The sequence below is a fragment of the Panulirus ornatus genome, chromosome 3, assembly GCF_036320965.1.
Source record: "Panulirus ornatus isolate Po-2019 chromosome 3, ASM3632096v1, whole genome shotgun sequence".
Classification (NCBI taxonomy): Eukaryota; Metazoa; Arthropoda; class Malacostraca; order Decapoda; family Palinuridae; genus Panulirus; species Panulirus ornatus.
In genome coordinates this window covers 2,384,565-2,409,487 of record NC_092226.1, presented here as the reverse complement: position 1 = coordinate 2,409,487, position 24,923 = coordinate 2,384,565, and the positions used below count along the sequence as shown (strand labels likewise).

The following is a 24,923-nucleotide window of genomic DNA, read 5'->3' as shown; positions in this document are numbered from 1 at the left end:
TGAGATTATTTTGGAAATGAATCCATGAACGTCGAGTTTGTTGTGATAGGTGAGGAATTCGGTGACGGAGTATTTTCATTTTCTGAATTTTTTTTTTTTTCCTTGGGTGCTGTTTTATACTTTGCCAATATGTGTAGAAGGTGTTGGGGATGAACGATGAGAAGCTTTACCTTGTGTTTACCTTGGGCTATGGATAGAGTTGTGCGCAGGAGGATGGATGTGCTGGAAATGAGATGTTTGAGGACAATGTGTGGTGTGAGGTGGTTTGATCGAGTAAGTAACGTAAGGGTAAGAGAGATGTGTGGAAATAAAAAGAGTGTGGTTGAGAGAGTAGAAGAGGGTGTTTTGAAATGGTTTGGGCACATGGAGAGAATGAGTGAGGAAAGATTGACCAAGAGGATATATGTGTCGGAGGTGGAGGGAACAAGGAGAAGAGGGAGACCAAATTGGAGGTGGAAAGATGGAGTGAAAAAGATTTTGTGTGATCGGGGCCTGAACATGCAGGAGGGTGAAAGGAGGGCAAGGAATAGAGTGAATTGGAGCGATGTGGTATACCGGGGTTGACGTGCTGTCAGTGGATTGAATCAGGGCATGTGAAGCGTCTGGGGTAAACCATGGAAAGCTGTGTAGGTGTGTATGTTTGCGTGTGAGGACGTATGTATATACATGTGTATGGGGGTGGGTTGGGCCATTTCTTTCATCTGTTTCCTTGGGCTACCTCGCAAATGCGGGAGACAGCGACAAAGCAAAAAAAAAAAAATATATATATATATATATATATATATATATATATATATATATATATATATATATATATATATATATATCTTTCTTTCATACTATTCGCCATTTCCCGCGTCAGCGAGGTAGCGTTAAGAACAGAGGACTGGGCCTCTGAGGAAACATCCTCATCCAGCCCCCTTCTCTGTTCCTTCCTTTGGAGAAAAAAAAAAAAAGAGAGGGGAGGATTTCCAGCCCCCCGCTCCCTTCCCTTTTAGTCGCCTTCTACGACACGCAGGGAATACGTGGGAAGTATTCTTTCTCCCCTATCCCCAGGGAAGATATATATATATATATATATATATATATATATATATATATATATATATATATATATATATATATATATATGCACTCCCCGCGTGACTCCTTCTTCTGTTTCCCATTTTAGAAAGTTAATACAAGGAGGGGAGGATTTCTGGCCTCCCGCTCCCGTCCCCTCTAGTCGCTTTCTACGACACGCGAGGAATACGTGGGACGTATTCTTTCACCCCTATCCCCAGGGATAATATACATATATACATACATACACACACACACACACATTGGAGCGATGTGGTATACCGGGGCTGACGTGCTGTCAGTGGATTGAATCAAGGCATGTGAAGCGTCTGGGGTAAGCCATGGAATGCTGTGTAGGTATGTATATTTGCGTGTGTGGACGTATGTATATACATGTGTATGGGGGGGGGGTTGGGCCATTTCTTTCGTCTGTTTCCTTGCGCTGCCTCGCAAACGCGGGAGACAGTGACAAAGTATAAAAAAAAAAGAAAAAAAAAAATATATATATATATGCAATTGAGTGGGAGACGTATAAAAGAAAGAGACAGGAGGTCAAGAGAAAGGTGCAAGAGGTGAAAAAAAGGGCAAATGAGAGTTGGGGTGAGAGAGTATCATTAAATTTTAGGGAGAATAAAAAGATGTTCTGGAAGGAGGTAAATAAAGTGCGTAAGACAAGGGAGCAAATGGGAACTTCCGTGAAGGGCGCAAATGGGGAGGTGATAAGTAGTGGTGATGTGAGAAGGAGATGGAGTGAGTATTTTGAAGGTTTGTTGAATGTGTTTGATGATAGAGTGGCAGATATAGGGTGTTTTGGTCGAGGTGGTGTGCAAAGTGCGAGGGTTAGGGAAAATGATTTGGTAAACAGAGAAGAGGTAGTAAAAGCTTTGCGGAAGATGAAAGCCGGCAAGGCAGCAGGTTTGGATGGTATTGCAGTGGAATTTATTAAAAAAGGGGGTGACTGTATTGTTGACTGGTTGGTAAGGTTATTTAATGTATGTATGACTCATGGTGAGGTGCCTGAGGATTGGCGGAATGCATGCATAGTGCCGTTGTACAAAGGCAAAGGGGATAAGAGTGAGTGCTCAAATTACAGAGGTATAAGTCTGTTGAGTATTCCTGGCAAATTATATGGGAGGGTATTGATTGAGAGGGTGAAGGCATGTACAGAGCATCAGATTGGGGAAGAGCAGTGTGGTTTCAGAAGTGGTAGAGGATGTGTCGATCAGGTGTTTGCTTTGAAGAATGTATGTGAGAAATACTTAGAAAAGCAAATGGATTTGTATGTAGCATTTATGGATCTGGAGAAGGCATATGATAGAGTTGATAGAGATGCTCTGTGGAAGGTATTAAGAATATATGGTGTGGGAGGAAAGTTGTTAGAAGCAGTGAAAAGTTTTTATCGAGGATGTAAGGCATGTGTACGTGTAGGAAGAAAGGAAAGTGATTGGTTCTCAGTGAATGTAGGTTTGCGGCAGGGGTGTGTGATGTCTCCATGGTTGTTTAATTTGTTTATGGATGGGGTTGTTAGGGGGGTAAATGCAAGAGTTTTGGAAAGAGGGGCAAGTATGAAGTCTGTTGGGGATGAGAGAGCTTGGGAAGTGAGTCAGTTGTTGTTCGCTGATGATACAGCGCTGGTGGCTGATTCATGTGAGAAACTGCAGAAGCTGGTGACTGAGTTTGGTAAAGTGTGTGAAAGAAGAAAGTTAAGAGTAAATGTGAATAAGAGCATGGTTATTAGGTACAGTAGGGTTGAGGGTCAAGTCAATTGGGAGGTGAGTTTGAATGGAGAAAAACTGGAGGAAGTGAAGTGTTTTAGATATCTGGGAGTGGATCTGGCAGCGGATGGAACCATGGAAGCGGAAGTGGATCATAGGGTGGGGGAGGGGGCGAAAATTTTGGGAGCCTTGAAGAATGTGTGGAAGTCGAGAACATTATCTCGGAAAGCAAAAATGGGTATGTTTGAAGGAATAGTGGTTCCAACAATGTTGTATGGTTGCGAGGCGTGGGCTATGGATAGAGTTGTGCGCAGGAGGATGGATGTGCTGGAAATGAGATGTTTGAGGACAACGTGTGGTGTGAGGTGGTTTGATAGAGTAAGTAACGTAAGGGTAAGAGAGATGTGTGGAAATAAAAAGAGCGTGGTTGAGAGAGCAGAAGAGGGTGTTTTGAAATGGTTTGGGCACATGGAGAGAATGAGTGAGGAAAGATTGACCAAGAGGATATATGTGTCGGAGGTGGAGGGAACGAGGAGAAGAGGGAGAGCAAATTGGAGGTGGAAAGATGGAGTGAAAAAGATTTTGTGTGATCGGGGCCTGAACATGCAGGAGGGTGAAAGGAGGGCAAAGAATAGAGTGAATTGGAGCGATGTGGTATACCGGGGTTGACGTGCTGTCAGTGGATTGAATCAAGGCATGTGTATGGGGTGAGTTGGGCCATTTCTTTCGTCTGTTTCCTTGCGCTACCTCGCAAACGCGGGAGACAGCGACAAAGCAAAAAAAAAATATATATTTTATATTTATATTTATTATACTTTGTCGCTGTCTCCCGCATTTGCGAGGTAGCGCAAGGAAACAGACAAAAGAAATGGCCCAACCCCCCCCCCATACACATGTATATACATACGTCCACACACGCATATATACATACCTACACAGCTTTCCATGGTTTACCCCAGACGCTTCACATGCCCTGCTTCAATCCACTGACAGCACGTCAACCCCGGTATACCACATCGCTCCAATTCACTCTATTCCTTGCCCTCCTTTCACCCTCCAGCATGTTCAGGCCCCGATCACACAAAATCTTTTTCACTCCATCTTTCCACCTCCAATTTGCTCTCCCTCTTCTCCTCGTTCCCTCCACCTCCGACACATATATCCTCTTGGTCAATCTTTCCTCACTCATCCTCTCCATGTGACCAAACCACTTCAAAACACCCTCTTCTGCTCTCTCAACCACGCTCTTTTTATTTCCACACATCTCTCTTACCCTTACGTTACTCACTCGATCAAACCACCTCACACCACACATTGTCCTCAAACATCTCATTTCCAGCACATCCATCCTCCTGCGCACAACTCTATCCATAGCCCACGCCTCGCAACCATACAACATTGTTGGAATAACTATTCCTTCAAACATACCCATTTTTGCTTTCCGAGATAATGTTCTCGACTTCCACACATTCTTCAAGGCCCCCAGGATTTTCGCCCCCTCCCCCACCCTATGATCCACTTCCGCTTCCATGGTTCCATCCGCTGCCAGATCCACTCCCAGATATCTAAAACACTTCACTTCCTCCAGTTTTTCTCCATTCAAACTCACCTCCCAATTGACTTGACCCTCAACCCTACTGTACCTAATAACCTTGCTCTTATTCACATTTACTCTTAACTTTCTTCTTTCACACACTTTACCAAACTCAGTCACCAGCTTCTGCAGTTTCTCACATGAATCAGCCACCAGCGCTGTATCATCAGCGAACAACAACTGACTCACTTCCCAAGCTCTCTCATCCCCAACAGACTTCATACTTGCCCCTCTTTCCAAAACTCTTGCATTTACCCCCCTAACAACCCCATCCATAAACAAATTAAACAACCATGGAGACATCACACACCCCTGCCGCAAACCTACATTCACTGAGAACCAATCACTTTCCTCTCTTCCTACACGTACACTTGCCTTACATCCTCGATAAAAACTTTTCACTGCTTCTAACAACTTTCCTCCCACACCATATATTCTTAATACCTTCCACAGAGCATCTCTATCAACTCTATCATATGCCTTCTCCAGATCCATAAATGCTACATACAAATCCATTTGCTTTTCTAAGTATTTCTCACATACATTCTTCAAAGCAAACACCTGATCCACACATCCTCTACCACTTCTGAAACCACACTGCTCTTCCCCAATCTGATGCTCTGTACATGCCTTCACCCTCTCAATCAATACCCTCCCATATAATTTACCAGGAATACTCAACAAACTTATACCTCTGTAATTTGAGCACTCACTCTTATCCCCTTTGCCTTTGTACAATGGCACTATGCACGCATTCCGCCAGTCCTCAGGCACCTCACCATGAGTCATACATACATTAAATAACCTTACCAACCAGTCAACAATACAGTCACCCCCTTTTTTAATAAATTCCACTGCAATACCATCCAAACCTGCTGCCTTGCCGGCTTTCATCTTCCGCAAAGCTTTCACTACCTCTTCTCTGTTTACCAAACCATTTTCCCTAACCCTCTCACTTTGCACACCACCTCGACCAAAACACCCTATATCTGCCACTCTATCATCAAACACATTCAACAAACCTTCAAAATACTCACTCCATCTCCTTCTCACATCACCACTACTTGTTATCACCTCCCCATTTGCTCCCTTGTCTTACGCACTTTATTTACCTCCTTCCTCCAGAATATCTTTTTATTCTCCCTAATATTTAATGATACTCTCTCACCCCAACTCTCATTTGCCCTTTTTTTCACCTCTTGCACTTTTCTCTTGACCTCCTGTGTCTTTCTTTTATACATCTCCCACTCAATTGCATTTTTTCCCTGCAAAAATCGTCCAAATGCCTCTCTCTTCTCTTTCACTAATACTCTTACTTCTTCATCCCACCACTCACTACCCTTTCTAATCAACCCACCTCCCACTCTTCTCATGCCACAAGCATCTTTTGCGCAATCCATCACTGATTCCCTAAATACATCCCATTCCTCCCCCACTCCCCATACTTCCATTGTTCTCACCTTTTTCCATTCTGTACTCAGTTTCTCCTGGTACTTCCTCACACAGGTCTCCTTCCCAAGCTCACTTACTCTCACCACCCTCTTCACCCCAACATTCACTCTTCTTTTCTGAAAACCCATACAAATCTTCACCTTAGCCTCCACAAGATAATGATCAGACATCCCTCCAGTTGCACCTCTCAGCACATTAACATCCAAAAGTCTCTCTTTCGCACGCCTGTCATATATATAAGAAAATAAAATCTCATTTTCCTATGTCTGTATATGTATATATATATACACTGAAATGTATAGGTATGCATATGTGCGTGTGTGGGCGTTTATGTATATACATGCATGTGGGTGGGTTTGGCCATTGTTTTGTCTGTTTCCTTTCGCTACCTCACTAACGCAGGTGACAGTGACTAAGTATAATAAAATAAAAAATATTTCTTATTTAGATCAGTAATGACTGCCACAGGTACGAGAGTTGGACCTTATAGCTGACAGACATGATGAGAGTCACCATTCTTCCAATGTTTATATACCGAGATCAGGTTTACTTCTCCATCACCTGAAACATGAAATATAAGCCTAGGTAAGACATCTAAGTGAGTTTCTTTCAATGTTTCTTGATTTACTTGATTTTGATATAATTCATATGGCTAATGTCATCCTCACAATCAATCATCAATGAAATCTTGAAGAGTTGCAAATATCTATACCAGTTGTGAAACTGATGTATTGGTCATCATTTTTCTGTAACTCTGTCAACAATTTTGCTTAAGTTGCACTCCACTAGCCCCGATTGCTATCTTTTCTTCTGCCTCACCCGCAAGTGGACTACTTGCATTCCATACACAAATATACAAGCTCTCCTTGTAATACATAACACTTGAAAACATCTAACTCACGCAGCTCATTCTTCATAACTAGATTTTCCTGTGGTGAGCACCATGTGCTTGCCTGGCCTCTGGTAAAATGTTAGGAGCAACAAACAGAAGTAGCAGGTAGGAACATTTAGGCAGGAGCATTAGGTAAAAACATTAGGCAGGAGAATTAGGTAGAAATGGTCAGTAGGAACATATGGTAGAAGCTTCTGCAAACACTGCACTAAAGTTGCCCTCTGCCAGTGGCCTTTTAAGGGGGAGGCACTAAATGCTATGAAGTGGTAATGGAGTTCACTAGTTATGGAGATTGTATTGCCCTGGCCACCCCCTTGAGGGGGTTCCAGTTGAGAACAAGCATCAGACATATAAAGTACAAGTTCACTCAGAATATCCTCCTCTTCCATGGTGTTTTGGCCTACTGACTTAATTAACTAAATTTCATATTTTTTTCTGTTTTTGTCAACTAGCATCTTGATTTCCATGCCATATTCATAATGTGCTATGATGAAAGTGAGACACATTTCATTCCTTTTCTGGAACCCTTTCAGATGATCAAACAGCTAAAATATGCATCTGAAACATTTCAGTGCTGAATTCTTCACGGTTTGTATCTGGTACAATTAGATTATTAAAACTCTGATAATAAAAGATATTTTTCAAAATACTGCAGCTCTTGGTCCTTATGAAACAGCTCAAATAGTTTTTAAGAATTCTTCTGAAAGCATTTGGTCAGTTTTGCCATTTCATACAAAAATATAATTTATGGATTCATAGTGGTGACATGGTATAAAAAGCCAAAGTACTTCTTCTGCTATCAGGCTATTAACTTGTGAACTTTTCTGTTCAAAGTATCTACAACGGATTTTGTGATCGCACATGAAAGCACTTACAGAGAAATATCAAAGCAGCCATCTCAAATCAGAGAATTAAAAGACGGTCTTATTTTCTGTGACATCTACAATTTCCTGAAATGGTCCTCTTCGGACTAATAGCTTGCAGAAAATGGAATAAATGCTATACATAAAAGTCCCTGTTTCCTTCATCACTGATTCTTTGCTGCAGGCACTGACTGTTCCCAAATCTCTGCCAAAGGGCATTGTTCTGTTACGTACTGAACTGCATGCATTCTGTCATGTCTGGCTTACATAAAAGGTAGACATCTTTGACAGTAACTGTAATAGCTTGTAAATCACAAGCAGACAAGTTCATAATTCCATTAAACATTGTCTTCTGCTCAGCAGCAACTGAATCAATAATACGTGTACAGTAGGAAAACAGGGAAATCTCTGACATGATTCCTGGATGGATAAAACTTGACTGATCCTGGAAACTTGAAAGTATAGTTTTGTTATACCAGCTTACTGGTATACACAGATCCTTGGCCATGTGATCATGTATGAAGTTCATGGAACTGTTCATCTGAACTGCAAGTACGACATTGTTTAAAATATATTTCTCTTTACCAGGCTCTGACCACTAACTTTCTATCAGTTCCTGTCTCTTCAGCCAGTCATACCATATGACGCTTAAAAAAAAAAGTAAGTGTTTCTAAGAACTAGTTTATGTGTTAACAATATCAATATATTTTCAACTGACTGCCTGAGTATATTTGGTAAAATATACAGTCTAATTTCATCAAGGATAACACATAAAGTGTATTTACATATAAGCATTTCCTCTGTGGTTCTTATAATATATTTAAGGAAAAGAATGACCAATTTAGCACCAAAGTAGAAAAAAATAATAATCAACTACGTACACATTAAAATCATAAGCATCTAACTTAATCCATAAAAAGTTTACTTGTTTCTCACCAAATTTTCATTCTTCTCCATTGGTGCTCAACTCTGTAATATCAGCTATCTATCTATCTATATCTGATGCCTGTTCCCTTTGAGAACTCCCATCAAGGGGTGGCCGAGGTAAAAGTTTCCACTAGTCCTTAAATGCCTCCCTTACACACACCATTCCCTGCATTCTTCCACCACTTCTCTCCATCCAGTATTCCTCTACCCTATTTGCCCATGTCACAGGTGGTCTTCTTCTCACACCAACTCCTTTAACCGTACTATAATACACTATCCTCACAAACTCTGAGTCCTGCACTCTTTCAACATGCCCAAACCACCTCAAAGTATTATGTTTCACCCATTCTATCACTCCAAAATTCATTCCCTTTGCATTCCTTGCCATACGACATATTCACACACCTCTTCATTTCTTTCTTCATTCCATCTAGTCACACGACATGCTATTCTCAAATAGCTCATTTCCATAGTCTGGATTCTTGACCTCAGTGACTCATTCCACATCTATGTCATGGCTGCACAGGTCAGGGATGGGAGGACTATGCTGTCCATTAATCCTCTCTTTACTTTCATATTTACACGTCTACCCTTCACTATTCTATTAAGGAACCCAAAGACTCTTCTACCCTGTACTGTTCTCTCCCTTATCTCTCCTACCGTATCACCAAACTCACCCAAGACACCTCCTAGACACTTAAATCCCTTACCTTCTTCCAGTCTTTTCCCCTCTATATCCATAGCACAATCTAGTACACTTTCTTCTTTCATTCCACACGGCTTTACAAAATCTATACTTTCACTTCGTTTCTTATCAAACACCATCATTCTACTTTTACTTGCATTTATTTCAAATTGCCTATGCTGACACACATAAAACACACTTACAATGTTCTGCAACTCCACTCTCCACAAACAACAAAGTATCATCCACAAACAGGATTGCCACTAGCCACTAAACCTCACCACCACATTCCATCTCTGCACCCCTTTTCCCTAGTTTTGCTTTCATCTTTCCTTCACGCCATCCATATAATATATTATTATTAATTTGCTTTGTCGCTGTCTCCCGCGTTTGCGAGGTAGCGCAAGGAAACAGACGAAAGAAATGGCCCAACCCACCCCCATACACAATGTACACACACACACGCCCACACACGAAAAATATACATACCTATACATCTCAATGTACACATATATATACACATACAGACACATACATATATACCCATGCACACAATTAACACTAGTCTGCCCCTATTCATTCCCATCGCCACCTCACCACACATGGAATACCTTCCCCCTCCCCCCTCATGTGTGCGAGGTAGCACTAGGAAAAGACAACAAAGGCCCCATTCGTTCACACTCAGTCTCCAGCTGTCACGCAATAATGCCCGAAACCACAGCTCCCTTTCCACATCCAGGCCCCACACAACTTTCCATGGTTTACCCCAGACGCTTCAAATGCTCTGATTCAATCCACTGAAATCACGTCGACCCCGGTATACCACATCGATCCAATTCACTCTATTCCTTGCCGCCTTTCACCCTCCTGCATGTTCAGGCCCCGATCACACAAAATCTTTTTCACTCCATCTTTCCACCTCCAATTTGCTCTCCCACTTCTCCTCATTCCCTCCACCTCTGACACATATATCCTCTTGGTCAATCTTTCCTCACTCATTCTCTCCATGTGCCCAAACCATTTCAAAACACCCTCTTCTGCTCTCTCAACCATGCTCTTTTTATTTCCACACATCTCTCTTACCCTTACATTACTTACTCGATCAAACCACCTCACACCACACATTGTCCTCAAACATCTCATTTCCAGCACATCCACCCTCCTCCGCACAACTCTATCCATAGCCCACGCCTCGCAACCATACAACATTGATGGAACCACTATTCCTTCAAACATACCCATTTTTGTTTTCTGAGATAATGTTCTCGACTTCCACACATTCTTCAAGGCTCCCAGGATTTTCGCCCCCTCCCCCACCCTATGATTCACTTCCGCTTCCATGGTTCCATCCGCTGCCAGATCCACTCCCAGATATCTAAAACACTTTACTTCCTCCAGTTTTTCTCCATTCAAACTAACCTCCCAATTGACTTGACCCTCAACCCTACTGTCCCTAATTACCTTGCTCTTATGTTCTGGAAGGAGGTAAATAAAGTGCGTAAGACAAGGGAGCAAATGGGAACTTCAGTGAAGGGCGCAAATGGGGAGGTGATAACAAGTAGTGGTGATGTGAGAAGGAGATGGAGTGAGTATTTTGAAGGTTTGTTGAATGTGTTTGATGATAGAGTGGCAGATATAGGGTGTTTTGGTCGAGGTGGTGTGCAAAGTGAGAGGGTTAGGGAAAATGGTTTGGTAAACAGAGAAGAGGCAGTAAAAGCTTTGCGGAAGATGAAAGCCGGCAAGGCAGCAGGTTTGGATGGTATTGCAGTGGAATTTATTAAAAAAGGGGGTGACTGTATTGTTGACTGGTTGGTAAGGTTATTTAATGTATGTATGACTCATGGTGAGGTGCCTGAGGATTGGCGGAATGCGTGCATAGTGCCATTGTACAAAGGCAAAGGGGATAAGAGTGAGTGCTCAAATTACAGAGGTATAAGTTTGTTGAGTATTCCTGGTAAATTATATGGGAGGGTATTGATTGAGAGGGTGAAGGCATGTACAGAGCATCAGATTGGGGAAGAGCAGTGTGGTTTCAGAAGTGGTAGAGGATGTGTGGATCAGGTGTTTGCTTTGAAGAATGTATGGTAGAAATACTTAGAAAAGCAAATGGATTTGTATGTAGCATTTATGAATCTGGAGAAGGCATATGATAGAGTTGATAGAGATGCTCTGTGGAAGGTATTAAGAATATATGGTGTGGGAGGAAAGTTGTTAGAAGCAGTGAAAAGTTTTTATCGAGGATGTAAGGCATGTGTACGTGTAGGAAGAGAGGAAAGTGATTGGTTCTCAGTGAATGTAGGTTTGCAGCAGGGGTGTGTGATGTCTCCATGGTTGTTTAATTTGTTTATGGATGGGGTTGTTAGGGAGGTGAATGCAAGAGTTTTGGAAAGAGGGGCAAGTATGAAGTCTGTTGTGGATGAGAGAGCTTGGGAAGTGAGTCAGTTGTTGTTCGCTGATGATACAGCGCTGGTGGCTGATTCATGTGAGAAACTGCAGAAGCTGGTGACTGAGTTTGGTAAAGTGTGTGAAAGAAGAAAGTTAAGAGTAAATGTGAATATGAGCAAGGTTATTAGGTACAGTAGGGTTGAGGGTCAAGTCAATTGGGAGGTAAGTTTGAATGGAGAAAAACTGGAGGAAGTAAAGTGTTTTAGATATCTGGGAGTGGATCTTGCAGCGGATGGAACCATGGAAGCGGAAGTGAATCATAGGGTGGGGGAGGGGGCGAAAATCCTGGGAGCCTTGAAGAATGTGTGGAAGTCGAGAACATTATCTCGGAAAGCAAAAATGGGTATGTTTGAAGGAATAGTTATTCCAACAATGTTGTATGGTTGCGAGGCGTGGGCTATGGATAGAGTTGTGCGCAGGAGGGGGGATGTGCTGGAAATGAGATGTTTGAGGACAATGTGTGGTGTGAGGTGGTTTGATCGAGTAAGTAATGTAAGGGTAATAGAGATGTGTGGAAATAAAAAGAGCGTGGTTGAGAGAGCAGAAGAGGGTGTTTTGAAATGGTTTGGGCACATGGAGAGAATGAGTGAGAAAAGATTGACCAAGAGGATATATGTGTCGGAAGTGGAGGGAATGAGGAGAAGTGGGAGACCAAATTGGAGGTGGAAAGATTGAGTGAAAAAGATTTTGTGTGATCGGGGCCTGAACATGCAGGAGGGGGAAAGGAGGGCAAGGAATAGAGTGAATTGGATCGATGTGGTATACCGGGGTTGACGTGCTGTCAGTGGATTGAATCAGGGCATGTGAAGTGTCTGGGGTAAACCATGGAAAGTTGTGTGGGGCCTAGATGTGGAAAGGGAGCTGTGGTTTCGGGCATTATTGCGTGGCAGCTAGAGACTGAGTGTGAATGAATGGGGCCTTCGTTGTCTTTTCCTAGTGCTACCTCGCGCACATGAGGGGGGAGGGGGAAGGTATTCCATGTGTGGCGAGGTGGCAATGTGAGTGAATGGGGGCAGACAGTGTGAATTGTGTGCATGGGTATATATGTATGTGTCTGTGTATGTATATATATGTGTACATTGAGATGTATAGGTATGTATATTTGCGTGTGTGGACGTGTGTGTGTATACATTGTGTATGGGGGTGGGTTGGGCCATTTCTTTCGTCTGTTTCCTTGCGCTACCTCGCAAACGCGGGAGAGTGACAAAGCAAAATAATAATAATTATATATGTATATATATATATATATATATATATATATATATATATATATATATATATATATATATAAAAGATCCACAGCGACATCACACAGCCCTACCTCACACCTACATGCAATCCAAAACTTTTGCTCAGCTCTGCATCCACTCTTACACATGCATTTGCTCCTCTATTGATGGCATTTACACCATCCAGCAGTTTTTTCCTGTAACATATATCCTTAAGACATCCCACAAAGTATTCCACTCAACTCTGTCATACGCTTCCTACAGATCCATGTAAGCTGCATTCTTCTTCTTACCTTTTGCTATATACTTTTCCACTATCTTTACTGCAAAAATATGAGTGTCATTACAGAATCATTCTACTTAATATCAACTGCATGTTTATATTTTCTTATTGTTAGTCTTTGACCCATCAATCATCTTGAACTAACTGTAAGGAAAACGTCGTAAATAAGTATTTCTATATACTTTACATGTTATCTTCCGCAAAAAAGTTGTGTACACTGTTTATGCATCTTGTCAAAATAAATTCAACTCAAACATTTTTTTGTACTTCCAGTGGAGCCCACTCCTGGATTTTTTTTTTTTCGAGAAATTCTGGTTCTCATCAAGGAAACAACTTTCACCTACAATCAGTCCTATATATAAAAAAAAACTTATTTCATATAGTAAATGGTAGGAAGGCAGAAGCATTTTAACCAATGAACTGTCAAAATTCAAACCCATACATGTAATACTATTTATCTAAACATAAAATAACATCAGAGGTATAATTTCCTGTTTAAAAGTAACCATGACTAAATTGTACCTCTTTCTGTTTCGCATCTTGAGGATATACATCTGGAGGCCCTAATTTTTGTCTTTTGAGCGGTCGCTTCTCGGCCGACGGTACAGCCATCATCCTGCTGGCCTGACCACTGAGTTAGCGTCAACTCAACTTGCCACTGATAGCCAGCCAATATTTTGGCCGCCACCAAAATCTAGCGATCTAACATCCGAGCGACCATCTCTAACTAACACCAATATCAGCTAGAGATAACGCGCACTGTTAGGAATTTAATAGAAGAATTTCACTGATGATTAAAAAAAATGGGGATTAAGGACACATACGGGCGATCTCGTCGAGCTTTCATCATCATGCACCTATTACATTTTTTAGCTGTGTGGTTTGAGGGATGTGTGTGATTTTTGGATATGCGTTTTGGATACACTTCTTATATATACCCTGGCATACATAGTGCCCAAAGTCATTTTTCATGAAGCAACCACAAAACCTGGATGTGCTTTTCAACAATTCATCGCCTCAGTATCAAGATATGTTTTCAGTCACAGCTCTGCATGGAAATGGTCCCCCTTTAAGTGAAAGGAACAGCGGGTGATTTACATTTTCAAAACCATTTAATACTTTAGAAAATCAAGATGGTCTAGACAGTGAGGCGAGCACAAGACCCCCTCATGACAGCTGGTGAGGACAGTGAGACCAGCACCCCCCCCCCCCTAATGGCAGCTGGTATGGACGGTGAGGCTGGGGCTATACCCCTTCACAGCAGCTAGTGTGGACGGTGAGGGTGGCACCAGGCCCCCTCATTGCAACTGGTTTGGAGGGTGACTCCAGCACCAGACTCCTTCACGACAGCCGATGTGGACGGTGAGGCCAGCACCAGACCCTCACACGGCAGCTGGTGTGGACGGTAAGGCTGGCACCAGACGCTTTTACAACAGCTGGTTTGGAGGATAAGGCCAGCATTAGACCCCCTTTACGGCAGCTGGTGTGGATGATGAAGCCAGTACCAGAACCTCACCCGGCATTGGTCACTGAAATATGTTTTCTATGACATCATCTCTTGTTTAGGGGAAATATATATAAAAGATGAGCACCTGCGGCCGCCAAATTAATTCAGCTATTGCATCCTCGGTAATTGTGTTGAGCAGTGTGAGCAGGTCTGCAGTTGGACCCACAGAGTCTGCCTTGATTACCCAGTCATACAACAAGCGGTCAGGTTGTCAGGGTAACCTAACTGACAGTAATCAGTACTGCAAGCTTTCATGCTGTCAGTGTAACCTAGCTGAGAATAATCAGTGTTGTGAAGAACCTCTCTGAGTTTCCTGCTGAACTGTGATTGTACATATTCACTAATCAAGAGATAAAAATTCTCTCTCTCTCTCTGAGGACCCAAGGTGCGTCCACTAAATCCCCTGAAAACAATCATATCTTGTATAAAATTTTCCGTATTTGAAGCTTTCAAACTATGGGGGTGATGACCTCAAAAAACTTCACTAGGCATAACAATTTAAAGATTTCTAAGGCAATCCCTAAATCTAGTCTAAAAGTTAGGAATAAGGAAACATTTATTTTGGTAATATTCTTGTTTCACACGATTATTACAGTGGACCATCACTTGGTGTTACCTTCTTTCTTAGCAATGGGTTAATTCTCAGTTATAGATTAACTTGTTGAACCACGTGTGTTTCAGTGACACGTTTAATCAGTCAAATTCTGAACCCCAACAAATAGACTGAACTATTTCGAACACTGCTCTGATCATCAGCTTGAACTTCAGTGTTTTATAAAGATATGTATCAGAGATACAGTCAAAGTTTACTTAGACATGTGAATTATTACGTTTACACCCCACATAATTACTTTATAATATCTACTTATACATTTAGCGTGCATTCATTGGTTTTAGTCACCCTGATCTGTGGTGAGAACGGCGACTTTTCTACTACTTTATGATTATTTCGAAACAGAAAACGTACATATGTTATCCCGAGACGTGATAGACATAACTTCAATTGCATGTTCAGAGCAAATAACATATATATAAAGACATCGTGATAAAACATACAGAAATAACACATTACACATATAGACATATTAACACATTACACATATAGACATGTACCATCTGTAGGGATGGTACATACTTGGCTTGATGGTAACTACTTAATGTAAACAGTACGGGGAGGGAGTTCTACACTAACGGGGCCCCATCTCTGAACATTCTCAGTCAAGTATCCTCTTAAACCCTTATAAACTGCCAGCATTTACTATCTTACTGAATAGTTTATCCCATCCATCCACCATCCTAATACTAAACCTGGGCTTATTACCCAGCTTTTTATTATGGCCTCTGGTCACTGTATCTCCATAAGAACTGTTCCCTGTCAGTATCATCCAAATCATAAAAGAAATTCAAAGTCTGTTAGCCTCTCATTGTTGCTAATCTCTCTTCATTCTCTTTTCTTAACCTCACTCGGACGTTTATGATTCTATAAGAGCGGTGACCATACCTGAGGCATAATCCAGTTTTGGTCTGATATATAAACATGAAGAGTTTTACAAATACGTCCTCATCCATATATTTGAATGCAATTCTTATATTTGCCGGCAGACAATTTACATCTTTTACTTTTCTACTAATGCGTATCTCTAGCGACATATTAGGCACATTGTCGAACCGTAGATTTCTTTTACGTGCAGATTTCTTTGATATATTTCCAGTTAGAAAATCATTACGCTAAGTCCTTTCCATCTGTCCCAACCTCATCACCTTGGAATTAATCTTATAATCCACTCATTCGACCAACAATGGATTTTTTTTTCAGGACCTTACTGTTGGCAGATGGAGTTAATCATTACTTTCCTCGTGATTTTGACATTGTCCGCAAATATGTTTAAATATAATTCCAGTTCATCAGGCACATGCATTTCATGTACCAACGATAACAGTGGGCCCAAGAATGAGTCCTGCAGTACGCCACTTGTAATCCCATTCCACTTTCAGGATCTACCCTTACCTGTGTTACTTACTCCCTCCTAATAAAGTAATCTCCAGTCCAGTGAAGGAACTCACCCCTTCTTCCTATCTGTAGATCTCGCTTTTTAATCAATCTTAGTTGAGAAATCGTCAAATGCTTTCTGGCAGCCCTAGAACACCCAGTCTACCCAACCCTCTCTTTGCTGTAAGATGGAGCTCACCCTGCCCTATATAGAAGTCTAGGAGGTTAGTTATGCATGATCTCTTCATAAAACAATGTCTACCAGTTAGAAAGTTTCTCCTTTATAAGTAGTCCTTTATTTGCTTTCTGATTATCTATTCCAATATTTCATGAACCACATCTGTTAATAAGACTGGCCTGTAGTTCAGTGCAGTTACGCGATCCCTTTTTTACTATAGGCACATTTGCCCTCTTCCATATCTTTAGAACTATGTACACTTTCCACTGATGACTCATTGAACATTTCTAGTGGTGTAGCAATTGCCTTCGCACATTCTTAGTATGTGTGGGGAAACTTTATTTGGACTGTGGGCTTTATGAAGGTCGAGTTGTTTTACATGCTTGATTATTCTATTTCTGCTGATTAACTAACGTTCCTAGACTACATCCTCTTCTTACCTTGGTAATGCTAGTGTATTATTTTTGTCCACAGTAAAAACACTTTTAAACATCATTAAACTTATTTCCTCGACCTATTAAATTTTTGGATTGCCCTCTGATTTTTTTTGCCAAAATCTCTCAACTCTTTCATACTTTGCTTTACTCATTCCTTGCTTTCCTTTATCTTTCATATGCTGGCTGGCTGCAGTATCCTATTTCCTCCATGTATCCCTGAACTCGCTTTATGACATTTCTCTAAACTGTTTCCATTTTCATCCTTCATCTTTTCTGACAACCGTAGGTACCCAAATTCTGACCCCTTCAATGTAGATTTCACAGGACCTTTATAGTACTGTTTAATACCTTTATTATATAAGTCCATCTCCTAATCAGCATTTTTAGATAATTTCAGACTTTACACGACTTTACTTCCTCTTTGGTTTCTGTAGCCACTCTGATCCCCCCCCCCACCGTGGCATCCTTTAGTCATCACTATATTAAAAAAAAAAAACCTAATCATTCTCTCCAACAATACTATCATACTTCATATCATCTATATTCATACTACATTGTATGAATATAGAGTTAAATTCAGATGGCATATCATCCCTCTTGTTCTATGTTTTGTGATATGTCGATGAAGGAAGTTCTGTAATTTTCATAGAATTTGTCTCCAAAGCTGTCCCCATTTTCTTGCAATTGAAATTCCCGCTGACTGGTGGGATGGTGCACTGGCTCGCGGTTTGGATGATGTGCTGGTTGGCGGAATGTCGTGCTGGCTGGCGGGATGGTGCACTGATTGGTGAGATGATGCACTGGCTGATGGAAAGGTTCTCTGGTTGGCGGAATGGTATGCTTGATGGCGTTATAGGGAGATATAGTTGGCGAGCTGGTGCACTTGCTGGCAAAATGGTGCGCTGGCTGGTGGGATGGTGTACTAGCTGGTTGGATGGTACGCTGTCTGGACGTCCACTGCTTGGGTCTAGTCGAGCGTTTGATATAAACAAACATAGAAAGTATATCATTCAATTCCTTCCATTTATACTATCTTAACCACCTTTATGGGTATGAGAATATGTAATTCATATATATATATATATATATATATATATATATATATATATATATATATATAAATATATATATATATATTTTATGAATGATCTCATAGATTATCTTAACTTGATACAGGTACCTGTTTCAACATATACTGAGACAATGGGTGACAAATATTTGAATTGCTTAGTTATTGATGCGTCAATGTTCAAGCTTCAGTATAGCGTAAATGAAAATATAATGACTAATTTGATAGGCATGTTTGAAGATTTTATCTGTATTTGTAAAAGTAATCGTTGACTATAATCAATGCCATATTCTGCTGTATACAACACTGGATAAAGTGATGAATATTACTTTTCGCCAGAGGAAACAAACCGACCAAACACGTCTTGGTGGGGAATGATGGCTTGGAACAAGTCTAATGAAGGCGATTGGCGACAAATTATTTACTATAAACTTCGAGAACGGAATAAGAAGGAATTTGAAAATATAAGTGATCTTCTTCAATTACGTAAGTACATAGATTGAGTTTTAATTGACGGAAATGCGCCTGTCACGTCCATGATACTCGGCTGTGGTAATATATTTTTTTTTGATCTATATATATTTATGTCCTTTTCTGACAGGAAGCTATATAACTTTTAATGTCAGATCTCCATTATCAACGCTGAGTTTGGTCTTGTGTGATGTCGAATGATCGGAGTTTCATTACTATATCGAGACCTATTTTTTCCGTGGTCAGTAGGCCAGACCCCGGAGTTGTACCGCGTGTGTTGCATTGTTCGATGACTAGTCGGTCATAAGTTATTGTTCTGACTCGTTTTGTATTGGCATTTATTTTCCCATGTTTCACGTCTGGGGTACATTTAGTTAGGTTAGTGTTGTGCTTTACTTATCTGCCTACGTGGATACCAAATTTTATGTAGTTTCTCTTAGATGAATAAGGATACTAGATGCAGGCCAAAATTTTTAAATGACCAGATTGTTGCACTGGTTGATATCTTAGTGTAAATAGTTTGGCTCGAAAGACACAGAGTATTGGCTGATACTCCCAAATATTACTTAATTGGCGCATTAAATGATTCTTGAACAATTTCATGTGGCAGAGTTCCACACACCTAGAAAATTCAGCTTGAAAGTGTTTGATATCCAAGAATTCACCTTGATCCACATCTCTATTACTTCTGAAGATGTTTATAAAGTTTCAATATGGCAAGTATTGTGATATCATTATATGAATTTATCACTGTCTTTTGGAGGCAAAGGTGAAGATTTGTAGAGGTTTTCACAAAAGAAGAGAGAATGTTGGGATAAAGAGAGTGGTGAGAGCAAGTGAGCTTGGGGAGGAGACTTTTGTGAGGAAGTACCAGGAGAGACTGAGTACAGAATGGAAAAAGGTGAGAACAAAGGAGGTAAGGGGAGTGGGGGAGGAATGGGATGTATTTAGGGAAGCAGTGATGGCTTGCGCAAAAGATGCTTGTGGCATGAGAGGCGTGGGAGGTGGGCAGATTAGAAAGGGTAGTGAGTGGTGGGATGAAGAAGTAAGATTATTAGTGAAAGAGAAGACAGAGGCATTTGGACGATTTTTGCAGGGAAATAATGCAAATGAGTGGGAGATGTATAAAAGAAATAGGCAGGAGGTCAAGAGAAAGGTGCAAGAGGTGAAAAAGAGGGCAAATGAGAGTTGGGATGAGAGAGTATCATTAAATTTTAGGGAGAATAAAAAGATGTTGTGGAAGGAAGTAGATAAAGTGTGTAAGACAAGGGAACAAATGGGAACTTCAGTAAAGAGGGCTAATGGGGAGGTGATAACAAGTAGTGATGATGTGAGAAGGAGATGGAGTGAGTATTTAGGAGGTTTGTTGAATGTGTTTGACAATAGAGTGGTAGATATAGGGTATTTTGGTCGAGGTGGTGTGCAAAGTGAGAAGGTTAGGGAGAATGGTTTGGTAAACAGAGAGGAGGTAGTAAAAGCTTTGTGGAAGATGAAAGCCGGCAAGGCAGCGGGTTTGGATGGTATTGCAGTGGAATTTATTAAAAAAAGGGGGTGACTGTATTGTTGACTGGTTGGTAAGGTTATTTAATGTATGTATGACTCTTGGTGAGGTGCTTGAGGATTGGAGGAATGCGTGCATAGTGCCATTGTACAAAGGCAAAGGGGATAAAAGTGAGTGCTCAAATTACAGAGGTATAAGTTTGTTGAGTATTCCTGGGAAATTATATGGGAGGGTATTGATTGAGAGGGTGAAGGCATATACAGAGCATCAGATTAGGTAAGAGCAGTGTGGTTTCAGAAGTGGTAGAGGATGTGTTGATCAGATGTTTTCTTTGAAGAATGTATGTGAGAAATACTTAGAAAAGGAAATGGATTTGTATGTAGCATTTATGGATCTGGAGAAGGCATATGATTGAGTTGATAGAGATGCTGTGTGGAAGGTATTTAGAATATATGGTGTGGGGGGCAAGTTGTTAGAAGCAGTGAAAAGTTTTTATCAAGGATGTAAGGCATGTGTATGTGTAGGAAGAGAGGAAAATGATTGGTTCTCAGTGAATGTAGGTTTGCGGCATGGGTGTGTGATGTCTCCATGGTTGTTTAATTTGTTTATGGATGGGATTGTTAGGGAGGTGAATGCAAGAGTTTTGGAAAGAGGGGCAAGTATGCAGTCTGTTGTGGATGAGAGAGATTGGGAAGTGAGTCAGTTGTTGTTTGCTGATGATACATCGCTGGTGGCTGATTCATGTGAGAAACTGCAGAAGCTGGTGACTGAGTTTGGTAAAGTGTGTGAAAGAAGAGAGCTGAGAGTAAATGTGAATAAGAGCGAGGTTATTAGGTACAGTAGGGTTGAGGGACAAGTCAGTTGGGAGGTAAGTTTGAATGGAGAAATACTGGAGGAAGTAAAGTGTTTTAGATATCTGGGAGTGGATTTGGCAGGGGATGGAAGCATGGAAGCGGAAGTGAATCATAGGGTAGGGGAGGGGGCGAAAGTTCTGGGAGCATTGAAGAATGTGTGGAAGTCGAGAACATTATCTCAGAAAGCAAAAATGGGTATGTTTGAAGGAATAGTTATTCCAACAGTGTTATATGGTTGCGAGGCGTGGGCTATAGATAGAGTTGTGTGCAGGAGGGGGGATGTGCTGGAAATGAGATGTTTGAGGCCAATATGTGGTGTGAGGTGGTTTGATCGAGTAAGTAATAATAGGGTAAGAAATGTGTGGTTATAATAAGAGTGTGGTTGAGAGAGCAGAAGAGGGTGTTTTGAAATGGTTTGGTCACATGTAGAGAATGAGTGGAGAAAGATTGAGAAAGAGGATATATGTGTCAGAGGTGGAGGGAACGAGGAGAAGTGGGAGACGAAAGTGGAGGTAGAAGGTTGGAGTGAAAAAGATTTTGAGTGATCAGGGCCTGAACATGCAGGAGGGTGAAAGGCGTGCAAGGAATAGAGTGAATTGGAACGATGTGGTATACCAGGGTTGACGTGCTGTCAGTGGATTGAACCAGGGCATGTGAAGTGTCTGGGGTAAACCATGGAAAGTTGTGTGGGGCCTGATGTGGAAAGGGAGCTGTGGTTTCGGTGCATTATACATGACAGCTAGAGACTGAGTATGAACGATTGTGGCCTCTGTTGTCTTTTCCTAGTGCTACCTCGCGCACATGCAGGGGAGGAGGTTGTTATTTCATGTGTGGCGTGGTGGCGATGGGAATGAATAAAGGCAGACAGTATGAATTTTTTTTTTTTTTTTCTTTTTTTTATACTTTGTCGCTGTCTCCCGCGTTTGCGAGGTAGCGCAAGGAAACAGACGAAAGAAATGGCCCAACCCCCCCCCCCCCATACACATGTATATACATACGTCCACACACGCAAATATACATACCTACACAGCTTTCCATGGTTTACCCCAGACGCTTCACATGCCTTGATTCAATCCACTGACAGCACGTCAACCCCGGTATACCACATCGCTCCAATTCACTCTATTCCTTGCCCTCCTTTCACCCTCCTGCCTGTTCAGGCCCCGATCACACAAAATCTTTTTCACTTCATCTTTCCACCTCCAATTTGGTCTCCCTCTTCTCCTCGTTCCCTCCACCTCCGACATATATATCCTCTTGGTCAATCTTTCCTCACTTATTCTCTCCATGTGCCCAAACCACTTCAAAACACCCCCTTCTGCTCTCTCAACCGCGCTCTTTTTATTTCCACACATCTCTCTAACCCTTACGTTACTCACTCGATCAAACCACCTCACACCACACATTGTCCTCAAACATCTCATTTCCAGCACATCCATCCTCCTGCGCACAACTCTATCCATAGCCCACGCCTCGCAACCATACAACATTGTTGGAACCACTATTCCTTCAAACATACCCATTTTTGCTTTCCGAGATAATGTTCTCGACTTCCACACATTCTTCAAGGCCCCCAGAATTTTCGCCCCCTCCCCCACCCTATGATCCACTTCCGCTTCCATGGTTCCATCCGCTGCCAGATCCACTCCCAGATATCTAAAACACTTCACTGCCTCCAGTTTTTCTCCATTCAAACTCACCTCCCAATTGACTTGACCCTCAACCCTATTGTACCTAATAACCTTGCTCTTGTTCACATTTACTCTTAACTTTCTTCTTCCACACACTTTACCAAACTTAGTCACCAGCTTCTGCAGTTTCTCACATGAATCAGCCACCAGCGCTGTATCATCAGCGAACAACAACTGACTCACTTTATTATTATTATATTTTACTTTGTCGCTGTCTCCCGCGTTTGCGAGGTAGCGCAAGGAAACAGACGAAAGAAATGGCCCAACCCACCCCCATACACAATGTATATACATACACGTCCACACACGCAAATATACATACCTATACATCTCAATATACACATATATACACACACACAGACACACATATATACCCATGCACACAATTCACACTGTCTGCCTTTATTCATTCCTATCGCCACCTCGCCACACCTGGAATAACATCCCCCTCCCCCTTCATGTGTGCGAGGTAGCTCTAGGAAAAGACAACAAAGGCCCCATTCGTTCACACTTAGTCTCTAGTTGTCATGCAATAATGCCCGAAACCACAGCTCCCTTTCCACATCCAGGCCCCACACAACTTTCCATGGTTTACCCCAGACACTTCACATGCCCTGATTCAATCCACTGACAGCACGTCAACCCCGGTATACCACATCGATCCAATTCACTCTATTCCTTGCCCTCCTTTCACCCTCCTGCATGTTCAGGCCCCGATCACTCAAAATCTTTTTCACTCCATCTTTCCACCTCCAATTTGGTCTCCCACTTCTCCTCGTTCCCTCCACCTCTGACACATATATCCTCTATGTCAGTCTTTCCTCACTCATTCTCTCCATGTGCCCAAACCATTTCAAAACACCCTCTTCTGCTCTGTCAACCACACTCTTTTTATTTCCACACATCTCTCTTACCCTTACATTACTTACTCGATCAAACCACCTCACTCCACATATTGTCCTCAAACATCTCATTTCCAGCACATCCACCCTCCTGCGCACAACTCTATCCATAGCCTACGCCTCGCAACCATACAACATTGTTGGAACCACTATAACTTCAAACATACCCATTTTTGCTTTCCGAGATAATGTTCTCGACTTCCACACATTCTTCAAGGCTCCCAGGATTTTCACCCCCTCCCCCACCCTATGATTCACTTCCGCTTCCATGGTTCCATCCGCTGCCAGATCCACTCCCAGATATCTAAAACACTTTACTTCCTCAAGTTTTTCTCCATTCAAACTTACCTCCCAATTGACTTGACCCTCAACCCTACTGTACCTATTAACCTTGCTCTTATTCACATTTACTCTTAACTTTCTTCTTTCACACACTTTACCAAACTCAGTCACCAGCTTCTGCAGTTTCTCACATGAATCAGCCACCAGCGCTGTATCATCAGCGAACAACAACTGACTCACTTCCCAAGCTCTCTCATACACAACAGACTTCATACTTGCCCCTCTTTCCAAAACTCTTGCATTCACCTCCCTAACAACCCCATCCATAAACAAATTAAACAACCATGGAGACATCACACACCCCTGCCGCAAACCTACATTCACTGAGAACCAATCACTTTCCTCTCTTCCTACACGTACACATGCCTTACATCCTCGATAAAAACTTTTCACTGCATCTAACAACTTGCCTCCCACACCATATATTCTTAATACCTTCCACAGAGCATCTCCATCAACTCTATCATATGCCTTCTCCAGATCCATAAATGCTACATACAAATCCATTTGCTTTTCTAAGTATTTCTCACATACATTCTTCAAAGCAAACACCTGATCCACACATCCTCTACCACTTCTGAAACCACACTGCTCTTCCCCAATCTGATGCTCTGTACATGCCTTCACCCTTTCAATCAATACCCTACCATATAATTTACCAGGAATACTCAACAAACTTATACCTCTGTAATTTGAGCACTCACTCTTATCCCCTTTGCCTTTGTACAATGGCATTATGCACGCATTCCGCCAATCCTCAGGCACCTCACCATGAGTCATACATACATTAAATAACCTTACCAACCAGTCAACAATACAGTCACCCTCTTTTTT

The 24,923-nt window shown here is 41.7% G+C and overlaps 2 protein-coding genes across 4 annotated transcripts in view; one reads left to right on the top strand and one right to left on the bottom strand.

Moving 5' to 3' along the window:
• The window catches only part of LOC139760017 (mediator of RNA polymerase II transcription subunit 12-like protein), a 456,094-nt gene extending 442,295 nt beyond the window's left edge, over positions 1-13,799 (bottom strand). For both annotated transcript variants that reach the window (XM_071682758.1, XM_071682766.1), the window contains exon 1: positions 13,670-13,799. In XM_071682758.1, the coding sequence (XP_071538859.1) occupies positions 13,670-13,762 (93 nt within the window). In that variant the 5' untranslated portion in view covers positions 13,763-13,799. The remainder of the gene's footprint in view (positions 1-13,669) is intronic.
• Positions 13,800-18,657: 4,858 nt separating this feature from the next.
• Positions 18,658-24,923, top strand: part of Atg16 (Autophagy-related 16) — a 111,995-nt gene continuing 105,729 nt past the window's right edge. The window contains exon 1 of one of the 2 annotated variants that reach the window (XM_071682754.1): positions 18,658-18,814. In XM_071682754.1, coding sequence (XP_071538855.1) covers positions 18,703-18,814 — 112 coding nt within the window. In that variant the 5' untranslated portion in view covers positions 18,658-18,702. The remainder of the gene's footprint in view (positions 18,815-24,923) is intronic. The other variant, XM_071682747.1, reaches the window with a different exon arrangement.